We start from the raw sequence: 20,196 nt of genomic DNA, 5'->3' as shown, positions 1-20,196 counted from the left end.
ATTGCAAATTACCCAAAATCGGACGAACATATATCTGGGAGCTATATTTTAAAATCTGAACCGATTTCGGCCAAACTTCTTAGGTTTAAGTGGCAGTCTGCCATCAGACTCACTTAGACGTCTTCGTCCATTGTGATACCACAGGAACAAAAGAAGGAAGATGCCTTCAAGTTCCTACCGTTGAACCATTCAGATCGTCTTAAAAAGCCCAGTAACTTGCGAATGTTTACATCCGCTTAATCAGACAGGTTCTCATAGAAATGAGAACCTTAAGTGGAACTCCTTCGGACTGCTGGTGCGGGACACACACAGAAGGTGTTCTATAGTCTCTTCTTCCTTAATGTCCTCAAAGCTTCTGCAAAAGTCGTTGCTGGCAACCTTCAGTCTGTCAGCATGTTTTCCCATTAACCAGTGACCTGTCATGACGGACACAATGACTGAGACATCTGTTCTAGCTAATGATAGCAAAGCAGTAGACCTCTTTAAGTCTAGATGAGGATACGTAGTTTTGGAATGCTCACAGCCTACTCTTTGTGACCATATATCATTCGTTGTCCTTCGGGCCTGGTCCTGAAAACTTAGCTTACATGTCGCTAGAGGCATACCCACACATTCCAGTATCCCTGGAGTGTGTAAGGTAGTTACTAGTCTCGCAAGCTCGCCTGCTTTAGAATTCTTTGGGATATCTCTGTGGCCCGTCACCCAGAACAGGTGAATTCTGAACTGTTCAGCCCATCTCGTTGAGAGATCTGGGACAGTAGAGGGCGGTTTTTGTGTTCAGAAATACGTTCTCCAGGGATTTAATGGCTGTGTGGCTGTCTGAGAAGATATTTATGCCAATCGTCGCCATGACATTATATCTTAGCCATCCCACCACTTCCTTAATTGCAAGGATCTCTGCTTGGTACACACTGCTGTGGTCGGGTAACCTCTTCGATATGACCAGTTCTAGATCTTTAGATTACATCCCAAAGCCCATCTGGTCGTTTAGTTTGGAAACATCCTTAGAGAAGTCTATGTAACTTCTGTTACCAGGAATATCGTAGTTCCAATCGGTTCTATCAGGAATAGTGGTACAGTAATTTTTATCAAAAAGCTGCTCAGGTAGGGTGTAATCCACACTACCTAGAACATCGGACATTGTTTCAAGTATAACACAGTGTCCCTTGCCGCCACATGACCAATGAGGAAGCTCCTTACCCTCAAGGCAGTGGTCGCAGCTATACCACAATGTCCAGAGGCATAAGATGTAGCACTAAATTCAGTACATCAAATGGTGTCGTCCTCAGTGCGGCTATGATGCACAAACTAGCCAACCTTTGGATCCGGTTGACTATTGAACAGTAGGTTCACTTTTGAAGCGCCGTCCATCAGACCACAACACCATATAGCATTATAAGTCTGACAACTGCAGTATATACACAGTGCGTGACGCGCGTTCTAAACCCCCAACTTTTGCCAATGGTTCTCTTGCAGGTATATTGGGCAGGAATTGCTTTTCTTGTCCTTTCCAAAATGTTGGATTTGAAGTCTAGTTTCTGTCCAGCAAAACACCCAGGTATTTTGAACTTTCTGTAAATGGAACAATCTGCCACTGTAGGCAACTTGTATCTCCTGCTGAAAAGAACTACTTCTGTCTTGCACGAATTTACACCTAGACCACTTTCGGTAGCCCACTTCAATGTTGCACGTAGAGCATTCTGAAGTATATATCTTAGAGCGCTAGGAAACTTTTGCAAAATGCAAATTTTGCCCATGAACATTCCACTTAGGAACAGGGGCAAACTTCTCACCTATCAATGAGCGCAGTCCAATTCAAGTTTTAGCTCAATGATAAGTGGCCTCCTTTTTATAGCCGAGTCTGAACGGCGTGCCGCAGAGCGACACCTCTTTGGAGAGAAGTTTTACACACAAATGTTGCCAGCATTAGGAGCGGAAAGCCACCGCTGAAAATTTTTTCTGTTGGTCTCGCCAGGATTCGAACCCAGGCGTTCAGTGTCATATGCGGACATGCCAACCTCTGCGCTACGGTTACTCGAAACTTTTCCCTAACTGCAATTGCCACGTCATCAGCATACGCGATCACATTTACCCGTTTTTCTTCCAGAAACAATAATAGTGGGTTGCCCAAAAAGTAATTGCGAATTTTTCATATAGTCGGCGTTGACAAATTTTTTCACAGCTTGTGACTCTGTAACGGCATTCTTTCTTCTGTCAGTTATCAGCCATTACTTTTAGCTTGCTTTAGAAAAAAAGTGTAAAAAAGTATATTTGATTAAAGTTCATTCTAAGTTTTATTAAAAATACATTTACTTTCTTTTAAAAAATCCGCAATTACTTTTTGGGCAACCCAATATATTGTTAATGGCTATATTCCAAAGTAGAGGAGACAATACACCTCCTTGAGGTGTTCCTCTGCTAACCCATCGTTATAGATCCCCAGATCCCAAGCCTGCCGTAATGCATCTTTTAATAAATAAGTTACTAATAAACTTTCTTACGATAGATTTGATGCCCACAACCTGCAACTCCTGCATGATTGACGTCGGTTTTACATTATCGAAAGCACCTTTGATGTCAAGAAATGCTACGATTGTATATTCCTTGACAGCGAGAGAACCCTCTATGTAGCCGAATAGGTCATGAAGGGCTGTTGAAGTGGATTTGCCTTTACTAGGTGCATGCTGCCGTCGTGACAGGCGATCTCCAGGGATTTTTGCCCCTAAGATATGATTCTATCCACCTCTCAAGAGTCTTCAGCATAAAGGATGGCAGACTAATAGGACGAAAATCTTTCGCCTTCGTGCGGTAAGGTTGTCCTGCTTTCAGAATGAAAATGACCTTCGTGTCCCCCATCCCACAGATGAGATGTGACATTCTCATATAAAGCTGAGTATATCTCCCTAAGCCAAAGAACCAGTCTATCAGACACAGCTTGTAATTCAACCAATGATATATCATCAGGGACTGACGTCTTAAAGAAGTCGAAACTTCTTATCGCCCATAGACACGATTTCCCTAATTACCTCCGACGAATGCATACCAGTGACAAACTCTTCTGGCGCCACGTTGTCCGTTGGAGAATTTCCCGGGAAATGTGTATCAACGAGTGGTTCTAGTTTCTAGTTTCCTCACTAGACATTGTCCATTCATTCTCTGACTTCTCAATATACCCCACCGTAATAGGTAATAATCAGTGAAAAATAAGCCTTAATGCTCTCTTACAGCGCTTAGGAGGGCTAGGGGTCTTATTGAGCCCTATTTCAGAACAAAAGCGTGCTCTACACCGTACCCAACAGTCGTGGGGTATGTAGAGCACCTTAATCAATTTCACAAAAGTAATGATGAAGATACATGGGGTATCAGAAATCACGATCCACCATGCCAGTCAATGTATTTTTGGCAAAAACACTCTCTTGTCAAATTTTTATAAAGTCTTTGCTATGCTATTCCTTGAATAGAAAGATTTGAATTGAAATACTCTTGAGTTGGAATATGTTTGAAAAATCGCAAAAGGCTTCTAAAGATCAAAATAAAAGACCGCTGACAGACGAAACAAAACTTTTTATGACATTTTCTAAGAAATTCGATTCTAACCAAACTTTCTTCAGAAAATTTTAACTTAATTCTTCTGCTCAGGCGTTTTCAAAAAAAAAATCTAAAAACTAGTTTTCTTTCGATTTTGATAAATTCTTGGGTTCTTGGGCTTAGCGCCCTTACTTTTTTATTCCCCTTTTTAAACTTTTATCATTACGCCATAAGCCCTGCTGTAACATAATCCTTTTGGCTTATTATGAAGTCCTTATCTCATTGTTATAACTATATCAATAAGTATAAGTATTAAATTGTAATATTTTTGCCTTTTCTGTTTTCTCTTTGGTATCCTTGCAGGGCACAACATGGCCTCAGCACAGCTTCTATATAATATCAATACAACAACAAAAACAACAGCAACTACAGCAACAAGAAAACAAACGACATTACATAAATCTATTGAAAATCACTTGCAAACAGACAAACTATCAATATTTGCTGAAACGGAAGCTAAAGGTAAAACAGGATATATTAGCAACACAAACAACGATAACGACACGAACACGAACACTAACACTAACACCAGCAACAATAACTGTAACAGCACTAGCAGCGGGAATAGCGAAACGGGAAGCAGGAAACGGAAACAACAAGAACAACACACGCTCCCGCATAGCAAAGATTCAGGCGGTGTTCATAACAAAAGTGGTGCCAGTTGGTGGTTGTCGTGGTGGTGGTTCACCAGCAAATTGGAGGTGGCAACAGCAGCAGCAACAGCATCATCGGGCATTCCATTGTCATCATCGCCGTCACCGTCATCTGCTGCCACGTTCACAGACACAGCCAACGAAAAAGAAACGTTCACTCACTTGCCAACAACAACGGCAACAGCAACAGCAAGCGCAACAACAACAACTGTGTTCATTTCTACTGAAAACCTTACAAGAAAGCAACTGCAACAAGACCAGCAGCAGCAGCAGCAACAGCCTCAGCAACTATGCTGGGATTCTATGCCGGAAATCAGATGTCGTCGAGCAACATGGACGACCCTGGGGTCAAATGGTGCTGCAAGCAACAAGGCAACAACTACAACACAACAGTCCTTCCCCTTTGCAGCTGCAACAGCAGATGATGTCAATCTGGGTGTTCAATGGCAACAATTTGATGGTGCTGCTGACAACAACAACAACCATTGCGAGCAAAACAGTGAATTTAGTAAAAAATGCCAAGGTCGTGGACGAAGTTTGCCCCTCTACAACAACAAAACGAAAAACAGGACAATACAATTACAACAACAACAACAAGAACTACAAGCAAATTATTACTATTCTACAGATGATAATAATGAGGTGTTTTTCTATGCACATGATGATGATGATGATGCTGAAGATGATAATGATGATCACAAAGGAATTGAGGACTTTAATAGCCACACAACAACAACAACAACAAGAAACACTAACACAAAAATGCCTCTACACAACAGCCAAAACAACAGAGATAAAGAAAATTGCCAAAGCAACTACAAGAGCCACAATTTCCCCGAAACCTCAGACAATGCTTTTCTACCACAGCAACAAGCATCGCATGGAGTTGTTGTGCCAACTTCAAAAATTTCCATTTATGATAACAACACAAGCCAACAAAAATGCTGCCAAAAATCCAAAAATGTTGTACAACAAAGTTGCCTCAACAATATTTCCACACATGTCCCTCATCTGGAGGATGGCCATGGCAAAAATACTGCTACCAGTGTTGCTCAACACTCAACAAATTCTCTGTCGCATTCTCTCAAACAACAAGAACAACAACAACGAAATTTCTCTACTATTTCCTCGAACCATAGAAGAAGGACAGCTTTCTGGGCAGACCAAACAACTTCAGCAACACCACCAACAGCTATTTCATCCTCCGCCACAAGACATGCCTTGGCCAAATTCTTCATGGATCTTCAATGTATGGCCAAATGTCTGCTATCGCTTTTGGTCATTTTTAATATGCTGCCATTGTTTTATGCAGGTAAGTTGTTGGCTGACACGTTTCTTCCGTTCACCCATGACCCCCTAGGCTGTTAATCATTTTTAGCCAAGGCAGCTAGCTAGATTAGCCTCCCACACATACGCACACACACACACACGCATGCATGACTTTCGCAGTATTCTATTAAAAATCCTATGATTACTGAAAACTCATGCCCAGTCATTGAAAAATGTTATTCTCTTATCTACGTAAAATAAAATGTTTTCTGACATTTTCTAATGCCTAGGCGAATTTAAACTTGCGAAATAATTTATGGTGCTTAGGGCGAGTAGGGGGGAAACTTACCTTTTTTTTGTACATTTGACACATGTGAGCATGATATGATTTTTAGACCTCTAGCTTTTCAATTAAAAGGAAAATGATAATCATTGTACAGTACGAATAGTTGGGTTTGTTTTTTTAACCACTATCAAGTTGTTCGAATTCGACATATCGAAATAGCGGCGTAAAGGCAGTCGTTCTACTATTTAATAAGCGAAAATTATGCCCAGCACTTTTTTCCATCAAGTTAGAGAGGAGTAATGAATGAAAAATCTTGGCTGCTGACGAAAGAAAGGAGGTCGGTCCATACGATTCCCCCTTACTTGGAATGTTTTCCTGAAATCAGTACACCCATAGAAAAAATCAAGCACGACGTTGACAGAGTGGCCATATTCGTTCATAAAATTGAATCAACACACAAATGTTACTAGATCAACAACAAAGATTTATAAACCAACAACAGTTATGTTAAACAAAACGTTCACAGCCGTTCACTTTCTGACAACCTCTAGTTTCACAGTTTATTTAAAGATTACAACAAGATTTTGTGTGCCCATGAGCATCGTACCTGTGTTCCATTAACTCCATTGTGGGTTTACAAAACGCCTTACCACATTGCCCCACGGCCGGCTATAAACATAAAAGAGTCACTTAAACTTAGGGTTGGTATATATACACATTTCGAGGGGATGATTTTCACAACGGTCGGTTCATGAATCAACAACGCGTATTCAACACACAAATGTTATTAGATAAACACCAAAAGTTTTTTTAAATCAACAACAGTTATGTTGAACAAAACGTCCACAGCCGTTCACATTCTGACAACCTCTAGTGCACAGTTTATTTAAAGATTACAACAAGATTTTGTGTGCCCATGAGTATCGAACCATGCACATACAAGAGTCACTTAAACTTAAGGTTGGTATACATACACATTTGGAGGGGATGATTTTCACAACGGCCGGTTCATGAATCAACAACGCGTGTTCACAAAATCATCTACCCTTGTTGAAAATATTTTCAACAATGCCCGTGTATATGATAATGCCAACGTTAGCACATGATTTTGCAACATACTTTTCCTATTCAGTGTAGCGGAATCACGTTTTCCACATTGCGCACATCTGAGAGTAAAAAGTGTCCGAACAAGATTGAGGACTCTCGTATCGTTGTAGAAATTTCGATGGGGCCCAGCCTTTTGTATGATTTGACGCAACTGATTGTATTACTCAAAGTGAACATTTTGGGCTTTTTTGTGAATTTTGCAGTTATGTAGTGATGCACTGAAAAAAGGATGGGAATAGAAGGCAAACAGTAGTGTAAGTGCGAGCAAGCACAGTGAATTTCGAAAATTTTTTTCTGAAAAAAGTCTACAGTATTCAATGTTAATGACCCAGTAGCCAATACTCCGCGGAATACCGTAGTAAAATGCTTCAGCGACCCTCCACTATTACGCCTTATCAAACACCCCAGAAGAGCGAACGACACTCCGGCAATCACGTATGACACCTAGCTTATCAATCTGGTGAAAATTCCTCTAAAGACCTTCACCGCATGTCGAAACCGTTGTCCATTTCATCCATTAACAGCCGTATCCATGAACTCTTAGTGAGAGGGAAGTGCCAAGACTCCAACGCATAGCGCCGTTATAGTCGAGAAGCAGCAGCCACATCCCAATAAAAACACAGCCCCGACCAAGCGGCCGTGTTCGGAAGTGTATTTACCGGATCAGGTCTTCACCCACATAGCCCCGTGACTGTTTCTAATGGCCAATCAGATCCGAGAACCGTTGCAGGTCAAGGAAACCAGGTATTCCTTACAAGGTATACCGCTACCTTTGTTAATAGGATTAGGGAGGAGGTTTTAGATGTGACAATAAGTTCGGAAAATCTAGTCCATAGAGGAGGGTCTCCATGGAGCATTCCTTCTCAGACCATATCTTAATTAGGTTTAGAATAGCACGGCCAGCGCCGAATCCGATGAGCTACCGGACTAAGTTGAAAACCAACTGGCCAAGACTCGGAAGACTACCCAGAAAAGACTTGGGCAAGATAATAGAAGATAATAAAATCTAGTCGATGCTCCATGGAGACACTCCTCCATGACATTGTCAACAGGATTACGACTGCACTAGTGAAGTCTTTCGAAGATAGTTGTACTCTTCGAGAAAGGAAATCAGCCCAAGAAAAGCCCTGGATGGCCGGGAAGATCCGCAACATTGGGAAAGAGGCCAGCAGACTTTTTAACAGAGCACGTCGCTAAAAATCGGAAGTGTATTGGGATGTGTATTACGAGCCTCCTGGAAGCTTTTCTGTGACCTGGTCGATAGCGTTAATGACGCCACCAATATGAACAAATTTCTCTCAAAATCCCATGCCCAAACTAAATCTTTAGTAGACGACATGGGAGTTAGAGCATGAACAACGGAGGACGTGTTAAGGCTTTTGACGAAAACGCATTTTGCACAGGATACGACGGGACTCCCGTTGACACCAGAATATTGGAATAATGAAGGTGATCGAAGGTGTGTCATAACAGGATTTATGGTGAATCCTTGAGGAGTTTCAAACCATTTAAGTCACCCGGACCTGATGAAATATTTCCGGCGTTACTACAAAAGGAGGCCGACTATCCGACGTCTCAGCTGGCCACTATTTTCACAGCGTGCCTGGGACTTGCATATACTCCGAAAGCTTGGCAGGAGGCAATCGTGGTGTTTATACCCAAACCCAGGCCCATAGGCCTATAAGCCTTGCATCAAAACCATGAAACGTATTGTGGATACCATGATAAAGAGTAGAACATGCCTATGTCAAGGGAAAGTCGGCGAAGACTGCCTTGCACGAAGATGTGCATAGAATAGAAGAATTCTTCGATGCCAACTTTAATCGAATCCTTAGACCTGTAACGGGTGGACCGAGTTCTTAGGGACTGCACAAACCTTATGCTAAGGAATAGGTGGATGAATCGCGGGCCCCATGACATATCTATAAGGGAGAAAGTGGCACATGGAACGGCACAGGGGGGGGGGGGCATTTTATCGCCACTCCTTTGGGTGACCACCATGAATGACCTATTATGGATTCTGACTGAGGAGGGATTTGAACCCGTATGCTATGCAGACGACGTTTTAATACTTCTTAAGGCTAAGGATCTGCACCAGCTATGCAGAAGGGCCGAAGGGGTCTTACATATGGCATATGACTGGGCTAGACCCAGAGGTCTCAATGTTAACCCAGAGAAGACAAATATGCCTGTTCACGAGGAAGACAAAGGTGAGCCAATTTGACGCACCACGTTTACTCAAAAAAACGATTTCGATATTCTTAGGAGTGATCTTGGATAGGAAACTTAATTGGAAGTGTCACATTCTGGAGCGTACTGAGAAAGCTCACAGATGTTGGGCAATATGCAGGCGAGCCGTATGATCGAAATGTGGCCTGAATCCAAGGATAGGTCACTGGCTCTACATAAGCGTGATTAGACCAATACCTACTCACGTCTGAGTAGTTTTGTGAACTTCTATGGAGAAAAAGTTCAACGTTAGGACCATACTACATGTTCAGAGAACATAATGTCTTGGTATAGGCGGAGCGATGAGGACCACGCCCACTAGGGCACTGGAGACTATTCTAGATATCCGACCAATTGACATACAGATTAAATGTAAGGCAACCACTGCGGCTATGAGTCTTAAGTCGATGGGAGAATGGATTGAGGATGGAGGCAGCTCATACCATGGCGGTACAATCGAGGCGACGATAGAAAACCTGAATGGAAGAGGTTTTCCATCGAATACCTGAGACGACACTTGAGGTCGAGTGCGAGGTACTGCTGCCAGCGGCACAGTCATGGATTGATGGAACCCTGGTTCTGCCGTCTGGAAGATCATGTTATACGGATGGATCAAAGCTAGGGGACAGAGTGGGCCTGGGGGTCTACATTGAGAACCCAGGGACTGAGATCTGTTTTAGACTGCCTTGCCATCATACGATCCTACAGGCGGAGATCCGGGCGATCACGATATGCATGAGGTGGTGTAGTGCTAACGCGAGGACGTTGAGTGTGAACAACTTTACGGGCAGTAAAATGGCTATAAGGGCAATAATAACCAGGACGGTAAGATCACGAACAGTCTTGGAGTATAAGAAGAAGATTAACTCCTTCTTTGAGGATGGCACTATCCGCATCTTTGGTTGCCGGGCTATAACGCAGTAAGGGGGAATGAAAGGGCAGACGATTTGGCAGTGAAGACCAGAGAACTGCCGTCGATAAACTTGGTTAACCCGAAGCCTTTCGGTTTGACTCAGTTCGATTTAAGGTCGTGGGCGCTGTAGAACAGCGATACAGTCGGTAGAAACCGAAAATCCTATGGGGTGATGCGGATCATGAGAGGACGAGGCTATTACTGAAAGGAAATAAGAAGGAGGTCAGTATAGCTTTTGGTGTCTTAGCGGGACACATAGGACTACGAGCTTACTTATGCATATTCGGTGCGGCAAATGGTAGCATGTGTAGGACATGTGGGAAAGGTGATGAGACGCGGAACATTTCCTATGTCATTGCTTGGCTTTCGCGGCTAACAGACACCTTTACTTAGGTGGGGACATAATACCAAACATGAAACAACTTAGGGGAGTGGTTTGGAAAACAATTAAGGATTTTGTAAATAGCAGGGAATTCCTAACTTAAAAATTTTATTTTTCGAGGCTACTTTTTGGTTTTTAGAGCTCACAACAAGCCGATTACTGGCTTAGGTGTATGTCCATAGTGGCATGGGGCGGATATATGCACTCTCTTTTCAACCTAACCTAGCCTACGCGTTTCAGACCCTTAATCGGCAGATCAGTCTATATGGCTGCTCTATCCAAATATTGTCCAAAGTCCAAAAGCTTAACCTGCGTGCAGCAAAAGTACGGTTCAGTGCCAAATTGCAGATCTTTGTCTCAATTTTTGAAGGCTGTTGAGTGATTACAATCGGCGGACGGATAGACAAACGGACATCGTAAAATCGCCTTCGAATTTTGCGACGACCGGAAATATATATAGTTTGTAGTATCGGAAATGGATATTTCGATGTGTTGCAAACGGAATGACTAAATGAATATACCCCCATCCTATGGTGGTGGGTATAAAAAGTTCAACATCTACTCGGTTTTGCTTCCCACTGTATGTGTTGAGCGGGAAAGGCAGAGGCCAATGTGTTCTGCGTATACCAACTCGGTTTTGCTTTCCACTGTATGTGTTGAGCGGGAAAGGCGGAGACCAAAATGTTCTGCATCTACCAACTACGGGTGAAACGTTGGTTAAACTTTTAGGGGAACTTGACTTAACACTTACTGTGTTTCTCGATTCGTTTTGATAAATCTTCAAAATCAGCTGTTTTGCTTTACAAAATCAGGTCATTTCGATGAACAGTTTACATCGGAATTGGAAGTTTATATCTGGTCTATTCTGAGTCTATTCTGACTTCCAATATACCAGTTAAGTAAGGTAAATGAATTTATATAAGAAGAATTCCTCCCAAATCTCCCGTAAAACAAGTCATTCGCGCCAATTTTCTTATTCTCACAGGGCAGTAAACAAAATCCTTTGCATTTATGCTTAAACTCTGATTCGCAAAAGAATTTAAAGCTTATAGCATTTAAGCTGAAAGCCACCAAAATCAACAGGATGCCAGCCCATGGCGGATGTTATTTACTCAGGCTGACTTTATCTCTTTTGTCTCAAAGCAAAAAAGCTTTTGAGAGTGAGAACATTTGCAACAATTCAAGTGTGTGGGTTCTCCCTATAGTTAACAAAGCTTTTTGGCAAAAGTCTTTGAAAACACAAAAACACACTCACACACACACATACAAAACGAAACTAAAAGTTTATTCAACAGTTGTTGGGCTAATTTGTGAATGAAAGTTTTTTTTTCCGCTTTAACTCCCAAAGTGTAGAATGATGGTGATGATAATCAAGAAAGAAATTGTGGAAAGAATGCCTCTGTACACTTCGTTGTGAGAGATTTGCATTTTTTTTCTATTTCGGCAACAATTGTTCAAACTTTTAAGCACTTTCACTTTTTTTCCAAGATGGCATCTTCATCATCGGCATTTTCATCTAACAAAAAAGAAAAACAAGAAGACACAATGCTATGGAATTGATGGAGATGTTGGACAATGCTATTTTATGGGTGTTGTTGATTTTTAATAACTTTTAAAGCAAATAATAAAATTGTGCATAAAATTATATCTCAATATAATGTGAATTTTGTTGGAAAATATGTTGGTGAAAATTCTATTGTAGGACATTTTATGGCAACAGAGCGTGCAAACCAGACCTAAAGATAGCATATAAATAGTATTATGCGACAAAGAAATTGAAAATTACTTAAGTCTATGGATTTCTTTACTTTGCCAGAGTTTAGTACTTAGATCTATAGACCACGTAGCCGCAAAAAAGGATTTTTGTTTGCATATTTTTATGGCTTTAAGATGGTAGTCTCTTAAATTGCAAATTTACCCACAAACATTCCGTTAAGGAAAAGCGAGTATGCTTCTCACATATCAATTAGTGCTGCACGATACAAGTTGAGACTCAATGATAATGGACCACCTTTTTATAGCCGAGATTGAACGGCTTGCCGCAGAGCGACACCACTTTAGTAGAGAAGTTTAAACGGCTGATTACCTAAGATAATTACAACGCAAATGTCACCTGTGGTATTCTTGTCGGAAGCAAAGAACTGACTGACGGAAGCACAGATAGATGGAAGGACAGACGGATGCAAGGACAGACGGAGGCAAGGACAGACGGATGCAAGGACAGACGGATGCAAGGACAGATGGACTGACGGATACTCGGATTCAAAAACCAACGGAAGGAAGAGCCGACGGACGGAAGAATATACTGACCAAAGGACAGATAGATGGAAGGACAAATCGACCGAAGAATCGAGGGACGGAAGGACAGACAGACGAAGGGCAAACGGTTGCAAAGACAGACGGACAGACATAAGGACATGTGGATGGAACGCCAGACGAAATGATAGTCGGACGGACAAACATATGGAAGGACAGATGGACATATGGACCGAAGGACAGACGGACGACAGAACAGACATGGGTATGTATGTTAGGTTAGATAAGGTTAGGTTGAAAAGAAAATGTGGATAATAATCCGCCCCATGCCACTATGGGTATACACCTAAGCCAGTATTCGGCTTGTTGTGCGCTTTAAATACTATAAAGTAACCTCGGAAAAGAAAATCTGAATAAGGAATTCCGTACTACATACAAAATCCTTAATTGTTTTCCATACCCCGTCCCTAAGATGGTTCATATCTAGTACTGTGTCCTAAGATATGTCTCCAGCATAAAGGATGACAGACCAATAGGACGAAAATCTTCGCCTTTGCCTGGTAAGGTTTTCCTGCTGTTTGAGAGAAAATGATCTTTGTGTCCCTCCATCCCACAGGTATATACGACATGCTGATACAAGCAGAGTATATCTCTCTTAGACAATTAGCCAGTCTATCGGACTCAGCTTGTAATTCAACTAAACTAAATACTAAATTTTTCCATGAACATTCCATTAAGGAACTAGGGATACTTCTATCATATCAACGAGTGCAGTCCGATTAATGTTTTATCTCAATGATAAGGGGCTTCCTTTTTTATGCCGAGTTCTAGCGGCGTGCCGCATAGCGTTACCACTTGGTGGGGAAGTTTTAACATTGCAGGATACCTCAAAAATTTAGCCAGCATTAGTAAGGGCTGACCACCGCTGAAAATTGTCTGATGTTCGCGCCGGGATTCGAACCTAGGGGCTCGGCGTCATAGGCGGACATGCTAACCTCTGAGTCACGGTGGCCTTCGATAATTGACACATAACCAGGGCCTGTCGACTTAAAGGATTTAAAACTTTTCATCGCCCAAAGGATTTTCGACTCAGACACATTTTCCCCAGTACAAATGCATACTAGTGACAACCTCTTCTGGCGCAACGTTGTCCGTTGGAGAGTTTTCTGGGAAATGTGTATCAATGGTTTCTCTGTAGACATTGTCCATCCATCATCTGACTTCTGAATATATCCTAATCTTCCTCAGCCAAGAGGCCTCAGATGTATACTCCACGGAGATGCAGAATTCCCCCCAGGTTTGGCGGGAAGCTAGCCAATAATGAAACTTATTTATTTCAAGGATGGCTACTGCTGAATCTTCAGTACTTAGCTACGGAAGAAGAAAAACATTTAGACTCTTACAAAAAGACTCTTTGCAAGAATGCAGACTCTGTGCCTCTCATTCCTCGTACCCTTGAGTAGTTTAAATACAGGAATTCTTAGTCCACTAATCATTCCTCCATACACTCATGGTTCCTGGATAAGATCGCCGTCAAATCCTCCTGCCATCGGAAAGACATTTAGTGCCGCCGAAGCGGCTTTACAATGGTGCAGATTTATCTGCAGAAACTGAGAATGGACTCAGAATTTTCACCACTAATGCGTTAGCCTCTACTTGTGAGTCCGCCAGGAGTTCATCCTCACAAGATTCGTTCGATCTTATCATGATGAGTTGAGAAAGTGGTGCAACTACTATCCCTCAGGACACTGGACACTTGCGGTGTGGAAGATGCCTCCTTAGATGTTTCAATAGCTGCTGCTGTCGAAGTACATTTTTAGTTCCGTACAGTTCCGTAATTTTCCGCCGTCGCACACCTTGAGCCCACTCCTGCCGGATGACCCACCCACACAGCTCTTGTCGGGTCCCGTTTCGATTCTTTCGCCTTCTGTTATGATTGTGACAAAAGGATTATCAATCACCTGCAATCCGCCAGACTTTAGAGAAGAGGTCGATAGTTCCTCAGACAAGTATTCAGTAACTATTGCTGAGTAGTCTCCTGATTCTCCAATCGCACCGTTACTATACACCTTCAATTTCAATTTGTTAAATCCGTAGGATACTACTCCTTCAGACTTTTTGAGGTCAGCGAGACAGTCGGAATTTAGTACGAATACTGCATGTCTCCGGTTACCACCGGTCTTCCAGCCAGTGGTTGAAAGATTTGGATTGAGACATTCCCTTAGTGTCCCAAGTAACGATTCAGGTTCTGAGGGAATCCTTGGTATTTAAGCGTGTGCATTTGGTCGAGAAGGAATATCCTACCTCTTGACTTCAGTTCGCCCCTGGCCAGATCTCGCCAATCGGTTTTAAGCGCGCAACTAACCATTTCAAATGAGCCTTGATCCGCGAAGGTAATTTGTTTGCAATCGGCCACGAAACAAGCCTTCATTGTCACAGACTGGAGGAGGAACAGACAATTACGGAAGGACATCGCAGTATGCAGATGACAGTCAATTAACTATCCTACTTAAATTATTTCTAGGTATGCAACCCTGTTCTTATCTCTTGTCGACAACTACCATCACCAAGCTGTCCTTAGCGACATTAGCAAAGTTTTCTTGGACCCATTTTACTATTATTCGCCTTAGTTCTTTTGGGCAAGGTATGCACTTAAGGTGACCGCAGCCTTTTGGCGGAATGCGGTGTCGGTTCCGAATCTAGACGTATAGCCTTTGGGGTAGCCTGTGCAGCGAATCCCCGAGCCCAATTTAGGGAGTCTCTCTCCCCATTAGTGAGCCTCTCAATAAATCGGAGCGCGATGCGACTTTTATTGTTCCAATCTCTTAAAGAGCGTATTGGTTTGTCTGAGAAGGCCGATGGCCTCGGCACCTTGTCCTTAAGACTCGAACCAGGTGTCTTCGATAAACGCTCTGGCTGACCACTCGTCTGTCGGCTAGTAAAGCCAGGCGCAGCCGTTCCACCAGTCGAGGCCTCAGATGCAGACAACATGCTACGACCTGATTACCACCACCGCAGCTGTTGGGTCTTTGGAGTGTATTCTAAGCCTACTCCGGGGCTCTAGATCTGCCGCTCCATTGGAAACAGAGGCAGATCATAAACCACACAATGGATACCACTATCGTAGCTATCCTTGAGTGACTTAAAGTTTTCTCCCGACAATAACTACCTATTACGAGAAAACATAATTCTTGCGGAGAGAAATAACAAAAACGTCGGCCCTTCTTAACGATTCAAGTAGCCCCATATTATAACTCTTAAAGTTTTCACCATCCGGGCGGCTAATTTCCATGAAATATAGAAAAGTTAAAGAATCTCATCATTTTAAATTTTTTTTCCCCATGTTCGCTAATGCCAATATTTTGGGATTTTCTGTCAATATTTTGGGGCTTTCTCCCAACATTTTGGGAATTAGAATTTTGCTGTTTTTACCACAATTTTTATACCCACCACCATAGGAGGCGGGTGTACTAATCTACTCATTGCGTTTGTAACCTCTCGAAATAATGATCTAGAACCCCAAAAAGTATATATCTTCTTGATCATCTCGACATCCTGAGTCTATATAGCCTTGTCCGTCCATCCGACTATCCGTCTGTCGAAATCACGATAGCGGTCGACCGCGTAAGCTAGCCGCTTAAAATTTTGCACAGTGACATAATACTATTATACTATATAATAATAATATCCCAAGGAATTGTAAAGCGAACGAGCTTGCGAGACTAGAAACTACCCTTCATATTCCAGGGATACTGGAATCTGTGGGTGTGCCTCTAGCGACATGTATGCCAAGTTTTCAGGACCTGGTCCGAAGGGCACCTAATGATATATGGTTACAAAGAAGGGGCTGTGAGCATTCCAAAACTATGTGGCTCAATCTAGACTCAAAGAGATCTACCGCTATTCTGTCATTGGCTAGAACAAACGCCTCAATCATTGTGTCCGTCATGACAGGTCACTGTCTAATCGAAAAGCATGCTGACAGACTGAAGGTTACCAGCAACGATTTTTGCAGAAACTGTAGGGACATTGAGAAAGAAGAGACTATAGAACACATTCTGTGTGTATGCCGCACTAGCAGTCAGAAGGAGTTTCACCTTAGGTTCTCATTCCTTTGAGAACCTGTCTGATTTAGCAGATATGAACATTCGCAAGTTATTAGGGTTTTTTTTTAGCCATCTGGATGGTTCAACGGTAGGAACCACAAGGCGTCTTCCTTCTTCTGTTCCTGTGGTATCACAATGGTCGAGAATGTCTAAGTGAGTCTGATGGCAGACTGCTACTTAAACCTAACCTAATATTGATGTAGGTCTTTGGAGATTGCAAATAAGCCCTATCGGTGCGGATTTGGATATAGCTCCCATATAAACCGATCTCCCGATTTGACTACCTGCGAACCTGGAAGCCCCAATTTTTGTCCTATTCTGCTGAAATTTCGCACATGGTGTTCCGTTATGACTTCTAATAACTGTACCAAGTACCTTCTCAATGAGTCTAAAACCTGATATAGCTCCAATATAAACCGATACGGTCCGAATCGGTTTTAAACCTGATATAGCTTCCGTATAAACCGATCTCCTGATTTGACTTCTTGAGCACTTACAAGCCGCAATTTTTATTCGATTCGCCTGAAATTTTGCACGTAGTGTTCCATTATGACTTTCAACAACTGTGCCAAGTACAGTCTGAACCGATCTATAACCTGATATAGCTCCCATATAAACCGATCTCCTGACTTGACTTCTGGAGCCCCTGGAAGCCCCAATTTTTGTCCGATTTGGCTGAAATTTCGCACGTGATGATCCGTTATGACTTCCAACAACTGTACCAAGTACCTTCTCATCGAGTCCAAAACCTGATATAGCTCCAATATAAAGCGATCTCCCGATTTGACTTCTTGAATCCTTACAAGACGCAATGTTTGTCCGATTTGGATAAAATTTTGCATGCAGTGTTCTGTTATGACTTCCATAAACTGTGCTTAAAACGGTCCCAATCGGTGTATAACCTGATATATCTCCCGTATAATCCGATATCCAGATTTGACTTGTTGAGTCCTAGCAAGCCGCAATTTTTGTCCGAATTGGCGGAAATTTTTCATGTAGTGTTCCGTTAAAATTTTCAACAACTGTGCCAAGTACGGTACGAATCGGTTTTAAACCTGATATAGCTCCCGTATAAACCGATCTCCCGATTTGACTTCTTGAGCACTTATAAGCCGCAATTTTGGCCCGATTTGGCTGAAATTTTGCATATAGTGTTCCGTTAAGACTTTCAACAACTGTGCCAAGTACGGTCTTATTCGGTCTATAACCTGATATAACTCCCATATAAACCGATTTCCCGACTTGACTTCTGGAGCCCATGGAAGCCGCAATTTTTTCCGATTTGGCGGGAATTTCGCACGTGGTGTTCCGTTATGACTTCCAACAACTGTTTCAAGTATTGTACCTTCTCAATGGGTTTAAAACCTGATATAGCTCCAATATAAACTGATCTCCCGATTTGACTTCTTGAGTCCTTATAAGCCGCAATTTTTGTCCAATATGGCTGAAATTTTGCACGCGCCGTTCTGTTATGACTTCCAATAACTGTGTCAAGTATGGTCTAATTCGGTCAAGAACCTGATATAGCTCCCATATAAAACAATCTCCTGATTTGATTTCTTGAGCCCCTGGAAGCCACGAGTTTCATCAAATTTGGCTGAAATTTTCTACATAGAGTTATGTTATGACTTCCAACAACTGTGCCAAGTGCGGTCTAAATCAGTCTATAACCTTATATAGCTCCTATATAAACCGATCTCCCGATTTGATTTCTTGAGCCCCTGCAAGCAATTTCCATTCAATTTGGCTGAAATTTTGGGCATAGTGTTCTGTTATGACTTTCAACAACTGTGCCAAGTACGGTCCAAATCGGTCTATAACCAGATATAGCTCTCATATTTTAGCAGAATCCATGGTGGTGGGTTCCCAATATTCGGCCCGGCCGAACTAAGCACTCATTTGCAATATTTTTAACCGTTCAAATCCAGATTGATTGAGAAGATATTCTATTATGAGATAAGTTTACCGCTTTTACCTTATGGGTCACTGGAAAAGCAAGAGTTTAGCATGTCAGTCAATCTTGAAACGAAGAAAAAAAAAGATTTTTGCACCTAGCTTAAAACTTAAATTTTTGATTTAATTTTTACCATGCATATTTCAATTTAAATCCCTTCAATTTGAAATTCTTCATTAAATCCTGCGAATCATTTATCTTTGATGATTAATTGATAAGTCGTCAACAAATCACCATTTAATGTTGTGACTACATTAATAAGCTGCTTAGTGTGCCGCTCTCCAAGCGTACTTCTACTCATTTGTCCATAATGAAAAGCATCAATCACTTGAGCAAAACCCCAGCACGCTCTTCCGAATAAATCCTCTGAGCTGATCCAGTCCTTGACAAACGGTTTTGTTGTTGCAGTTATTGGAATTTCCACCATATTTACGGTTTAATTACGCATCCGCCATAAATCCATAAATGAATCACAGTAAGGACCGAGTCATAGCAGAAGCAATGGAATGTTGAAGAAAAAAAAAAGTCCCCTTAGAAACCTCCTATCCCCCCATTTTGAGGGGAGACTAAAGTATTTGTCTGTTTCTATAAATTTCCCCGAGAAGATAAATGGACAAAATCGTTGTGGCCCATTAAAATGGCGTAGGGACAATCCTCTTTAGCGCTAACAAAAATGCCAAATGACAGCAATGCCAACAGACATTGGCATGCTTTTTGGGTAGCCTGAGCTGCTTGGCCAGCTAGAGGGTCTTTTGGTTGAACGTTTGGGTATTTGGCTCATAGTCGGCTTGTTATTGTTTTAAAATTGGTTTTATCAGCTGCGAGACAAACGCAAACCAATAGCGCCGACAATAAAGCCAACCCCACTCGCTCCCCTCATTTAGCGTTGAGAGAAATATCCCAAAGGAAAACAGTGTAAACACCAACAAAAACTTGTGCGATGGCAAGGACAACTCGTAAATTGCTTATTCAATGGAAATTGGCAACAAAGGCTTTTGTCGACAACAGAATACAGCAACAAAAAAAAAGCGATGCTTACACATGCACACGCAAGCAACACAGAAGAGGAATCTGTTTCATTATTTCGTTTTCGCTCTCTGTGAAAATTTCAAACATTCATCGTCGTTTTCTTTGTCTTCACAATGGGAAGCAAGTAGCCAACAGACGGAAGCAACATCCAAAGTCAATGGTCTTGTTTTTTGTTTTGTTGCTGATGTTAGGGTCCTTGTTTTCCTTTGAGAGCAGGACTAAAACAATTACAAAAGGTTTTGGTTGTCAAAAAAGAAAAGTAACCAAAAGAAAGACCAAAAATGAGGGGTTACTATAAACGAGGCTGGATTTATTAACGTTAATATGAATAATATCAAATTATGGTCCTCAGGATATATGCAAACAAGGTTAGTTGAAATATTCTTGTATGAGAAATTAATGCGAAATAATGGGGTAAGTGAAA

The 20,196-nt window shown here is 41.9% G+C and overlaps 1 protein-coding gene across 9 annotated transcripts in view; it reads left to right on the top strand.

Moving 5' to 3' along the window:
- LOC106089055 (uncharacterized) overlaps positions 1–20,196 on the top strand; it is a 600,966-nt gene that overhangs the window by 313,679 nt on the left and 267,091 nt on the right. For all 9 annotated transcript variants that reach the window (XR_009397436.1, XR_009397435.1, XR_009397437.1 and 6 more), the window contains one exon: positions 3,892–5,553. Coding sequence is in view for 6 of the 9 variants with exons in the window: in XM_059364130.1 (XP_059220113.1) it covers positions 3,900–5,553 (1,654 nt within the window). In the remaining 3 variants the exon portion in view is untranslated. The remainder of the gene's footprint in view (positions 1–3,891; positions 5,554–20,196) is intronic.

Source organism: Stomoxys calcitrans, chromosome 2 (assembly GCF_963082655.1).
Source record: "Stomoxys calcitrans chromosome 2, idStoCalc2.1, whole genome shotgun sequence".
NCBI lineage: Eukaryota > Metazoa > Arthropoda > Insecta > Diptera > Muscidae > Stomoxys > Stomoxys calcitrans.
Note: the sequence above shows the minus strand (reverse complement) of the source record. Positions and strands in the feature narration are given on the sequence as shown.